Source organism: Gloeophyllum trabeum (genome assembly GCF_000344685.1).
Source record: "Gloeophyllum trabeum ATCC 11539 unplaced genomic scaffold GLOTRscaffold_00123, whole genome shotgun sequence".
NCBI lineage: Eukaryota > Fungi > Basidiomycota > Agaricomycetes > Gloeophyllales > Gloeophyllaceae > Gloeophyllum > Gloeophyllum trabeum.
The window spans coordinates 1-4,911 of NW_006920532.1; the positions used below are offsets into that span (position 1 = coordinate 1).

General features: G+C 50.5%; 2 protein-coding genes across 2 annotated transcripts; one reads left to right on the forward strand and one right to left on the reverse strand.

Moving 5' to 3' along the window:
- Nucleotides 1-1,164: 1,164 nt before the first annotated feature.
- GLOTRDRAFT_26531 (uncharacterized protein) lies at nt 1,165-3,884 on the reverse strand (the record flags this gene model as incomplete). The annotated part of the gene is made up of 4 exons (XM_007873354.1): nt 1,165-1,493; nt 1,541-3,248; nt 3,306-3,626; nt 3,678-3,884. Coding segments are annotated over 4 exons (2,565 nt in total), but the record flags the coding sequence as incomplete, so codon positions are not given.
- A 640-nt stretch (nt 3,885-4,524) lies between these two features.
- Nucleotides 4,525-4,879, forward strand: GLOTRDRAFT_134360 (uncharacterized protein; the record flags this gene model as incomplete). The annotated part of the gene is made up of 3 exons (XM_007873355.1): nt 4,525-4,636; nt 4,689-4,802; nt 4,845-4,879. The coding sequence occupies 3 exons, from the start codon at nt 4,525-4,527 to the stop codon at nt 4,877-4,879; spliced, it is 261 nt and encodes an 86-aa protein (XP_007871546.1).
- Between the last annotated feature and the right edge of the window lie 32 nt (nt 4,880-4,911).

Here is a 4,911-nt window from a genome sequence, read left to right on the forward strand (position 1 = left end):
CTGGACCGAATTGGGAGAGGCCGATACGGCCACGAGAGCCGGCGCTGCCAGTCAGCTTGCGTGTCTTTGTGAGTCGTGTTGTCGCAGAAGTCGTCTGAGCAGGTGCTCCGCGAGTTTGTCCTCGCGGGAGTACTGCAGCATCAGCACCATCAACTTCCCGATGATCATCGAGAGACCCGTCGCGCTGCTCATCATCTTCGCCATCTGTATAGAAGAGCGGCTGATGTACCACAGTATCCGCAGCAACCCCGTCACCAAGTCCTCGGGCGCGAGAGGGGCGAGGAGTTGGGGGGCGAGGATACTCGTTGCGTGGGTTGGGGATGGCTTCGTGGGGATTACGAGGAAGTGGTGGCGGCATCATAGCTTGGTACTCGTAATTAGCCAGGTGCTAGTGCAGTAAATCAGTAGCAGCACTCGTATGAGACACTTTAACATGTACCTGGGGCCGGTATTCCTCCCATCTCGGGCCAGTGGTCCTTAAGTTGAGCAGCATCCTGGGTGTCTGCTTCGGAACTCGGCCATCGCGTCGCACAAGAGCTGGCAACGCTGATGCATGATTGGTTCCTGACAACTGCAGGCATGTCAGAATAGACAGTTATAAAATTACAAGTAAAACATACCTCGCGACTTTCAACCGGCGATGGAATGTTTGCACGATCCCTCCCCATAAAAGCAGTATCCTTACCCTGATGAGCAGGGCACGGATTAGCATCCCCGCCCTGCGCTGGGTGATTCTCAGCGTTGTCACCATCATCCGAGGCGTACAGGTCTGCGACGCTCGGTGTCACCTCACCAGCGCGCCGGACGAGACGCGGCTTGGGCTTCACTGTGCCGTGCACACTGTTCATCTACCGCTTGCATGTAAACTGCCAGACATCAAGGAGAATGAGAAAAGCATGTACCTCATCAAGCTCGTCTTGCACCACTAGCCCATCCTCATCATCAGCAAAACGTGAAGTTGATATGGAAACAGGAGTATTTACATTGCATGACATTGGCAATGTAGGAAGGGCTAAAATCTGTAGGTCTCTGTAGGCAACATAAGTAGGGTAAGGAACAGTGTAGGTAACTATTGGATGCCGCTCTTTTCTATAACCCTCCATAAAATGGTACATCCAGTGAGAGAATAAATGACCATTAACAGACCATATCAAGACAACGCATCTGATAAAACATGACAAAATCAATCCAGCTATTGAGGTAGAAGGTCTTACACTTCTCTAGTACATTCTCAGATGACCACTCCGGACTCACTGAAGTACCAAATTTAGGAATTAAATGACAACTGCGGAAGATGTCATCCAAGGGAATGATTTGAGCATTTGGTCGACCATTCCTTGTACTGCGGGACACAGAGTAGAGATGAAGGTCATGATCTTGTGAACGGAATGGGGTGAACCATTCAATATAGGCAAGGTATTGAGAATGTTGCGCATGACTCCGCAAGTATGGTGGAAGTGCAAATATCACTCGCACTTGGGCTACTTGGAGCCCTAGTACCAGTTAGCATCAGTATATAGGGGGATAATGGAAAAATCACCTCTGAGTCCAGTACCAGAAATATAATCATTCCTATTCTCTACCTTCACCAGGACTGTGTCGAAGTGACCCACACCCAAACCATTTCTCTGATTGGACAGACTAGCAGGGATGGCTCGGATCCTATCCAGCCGTGGCTTGAGTTCAAGGATTGGGACTTGGGGAAGTCGGACCTTGACCTGCTTGTATACATCGAACCGATCATATTCATTAGGTAACATTACCTTCCCAGCCATCCCAGGTGGACAAGTCTCTTGAAGGTAATTGGACAGAGCAGGAAGGAACTCTGTCGCATGGTGATTCAGAATGATATCTTGAACCTTTGAAGCAGGGAATGCTGGACGTTGTGCAAGGAGACACCTCTCCGAGGGAATGTCTGGTTGCTTGCTGACCTGTAAGTGAGAATCTTCCTCTTCATCATCACCTGCATCACTATCTTCATCATCATAGCCCCAATCTTCATCATCTCTAGTACCACCCAAATCAGATGAGACATTGAGCCAGGCCAAATAGGAGTTGAAACGCTCCACAGACTCTTGTCTCTCTAGCCACCTTGCCATCTGCTCCACATAATTGCGCTTGTTACTTGCACGGTAAGCATCCTTGGCATAGTCAATATGGAGCCGTTCAGGAAGTTCAGTGTTGAAACCATCAGCTGACCCACGTGAGCGAATAGAGTCAATGTAATGCTGCATGGCATGCAGCTTTGGGATATTGAAATGCTCCCTAGCCCCCAGAGCAATGAAGATGTCTTTATTATTGTGAAATTCCTGGAGTGCTGCTTGCAAAGCATCCAATGTATCTGAGGTGTGGGTTTGAAATTGAGCATAATAAATAAAATCCAGGGTGGCCCGAGCAGCTTTTGCAGCAGTAGGATGGACAGCACCAGATAGCAGTCCTGCAAAGACCCTCTCCATCTCTTTAAACTCAGTACCAGTCCATTGGGAAACCGCAGAGATACCATTTTTAAAGTGGCGCAAACCAGGATGATCAATCATGCAGCGATAACGATCATCAATTTCATCTTCATCAGAGATATGCAAGCACCAGTCAACCAGATGGTCCTTGAAAACCCCTTTGTGCAATTGATGCAAGATATCGGGAGTGAGAGCGGTGAAGATGTCGGTATGGGGTAACTCTGTCCAGAACGGCTTTGCCACGGAACGCAGGCCCTCAGACTTGAAAGCTTGTACTCGTCGCCCAGTTGCATGCTGCTCCAAGATGACTTTGGTACGTTCAGGATCACGGTAGATGGTCTCTAGAAGGCTTCCTGAGTCTTCCCATCTAACTTGGCACTGAGGACAGCGGTTCTCCTTGCAACATGCTACCAAGCAACGTTCAGGATGATCTGCAACATAGGCAGCTAAGATGGGGAAGACACGACGAACAAATCCATCTGCACAAGTCATGTCAACCCCTTCTCGACCTGCAGCAACGAGTGGAGCCAGTAATATTGACATGCAGTAATGGAACAGGCGATAACCTGCTACCGATCGAGCACGCTCTGTAAAGCAATCAAGCTTGCTCACAGGAAGATAGCCAATGAGTACCATGGCCTTCGAGGATGGTCGACGCCGGGTTTCCTTCTGCAAGTTGCCAATAGTAAGGTAGACAGGCCATGCAGACTTGTCACCACGGAAGTTGGATAGCTTGGTCTTATCAGACGAGACGATAACGGGTGCAACAGTAGCACCCTTTGGCAGGCGGTCCTACATCATATCATTCAACTACCTCTATACACAGCAATACAAGTAGACTATCTATACCTGGATGTCCCACCACCAATCCGCAGTCCACATCTCATCATACACCCGGACACGAGAGGCATCATCGCGATAGACACGTTCAGGCACATACACAAGGTTATCCCGGAAGGCAGGATTTCCAATCAGTTCCCGAATACAATCCACAGGGTCCCGACGCCAGAGTTCCAGCTCCTCCTGCATGATCTTACCATCCTCATTGAAACGGTCACCCCCGACGGTCACAATATCCCGGTGCCACTTGGTGCCCTGTGTCGGGATACTATCAATCTTCTGCAGGAATGACCGCGTGTTCTTATAGGAGGGACAAGCGTGCTCTGAGATCTAAAGAGATGTTAGTCAGGGCAACAGTAAAAGAGCAATGGGCACACTCACCTTTCGCAGTTTCAGAAACTCCTCTGTCTGACCCTTCCCAACGTTGCGAATGAGCCACTCACTCAAGCGCCAGTCATCTTCATCAGCGAATGGCGCCCAAGGACTGACCCCAGCAGCGTCCTGCTCATCACGGACTTGCTCAAACTGTGTCTTGCCGCGAGATATAGGAGACCCAGCAGGATGAGGATAGTCCTCGACAAAGCGCTCGTAGGTCTTCAGTATCGCATCATCATCCATTGGATATGATCGATCTGCTGATGCGGGTGCAGGAATCGGTGTCGATGGCGCGGCACCCAGAGCAGGCACCGAGGCAGCAGGTAAGTCGGCAAGCCCAGGATCAAGGATATCAACGACATCGGGTAGCTCAGGATGGTCTTGTACAGCATCCGGGGACTCGGAATCATTGGACTCGGTGTCGAGGTCAACATCCTCAGAGACCGAAACAGAGAACTTCCGTAACCGTGCCCGCCACTGAGACTGACAGACTCGCCGGACATGCATCTTGAGCCCAGCACGAGTCGGCAAGAAGCGCCCGCAGAAAGTACAAGTTGGCATAACGTCAAGAGCAGCGGCGAGTGAGGGTAGAAAGCCTGAAGGTATGCGGAGAGCAGGAGACTTCGAATCGGACAGACGTGCGAGCACAACACGGTTGTGTGATGGCACAGCTGTGACATCACATGTGTACGCACGCGGCACGCATTTCTAGAGCGTTCGACACCGCTCCACCAGTGCATTCGACACCGCTCCACCAGTGCATTCTCAAGTCGGTGAGTTGACACGTTTCTCCCATTCCACTCTCACACATACATCCAATAAGCTATTAAACATTACCACTCCCGCCCGCATCATGCCCCGGAAGACGAGCAAGGCCGCGAAGGTGGAGAAGGTCCTACACCTTCTTGATACTCGGCAGGCAGGAGGACGTCGACGAAAGGCGACGGACAAGTACCAACAGATAGGTATGTGCCAGTCGCGCTTCGTCACGATGGACACGTGCTTAACTGCCCACAGTCAACGAGGAACATGCAAGGGCGAAAGAAGCTCAAAACCGCGCGAATGTCGCAGCATTACGGAGGCGTCAAAGACTGGAGGAAGAGAACAATTTCCACAAAAGAGAACGGACACGTAAGTACCTTTTTCTCCTCCGTTACTGATAGCTTCGAGTAGACCTTAACGCCGTATCATCAAGCCGTCGAGTCTGAAGATGACGACGATAACATTGAAGAAGGGCTAG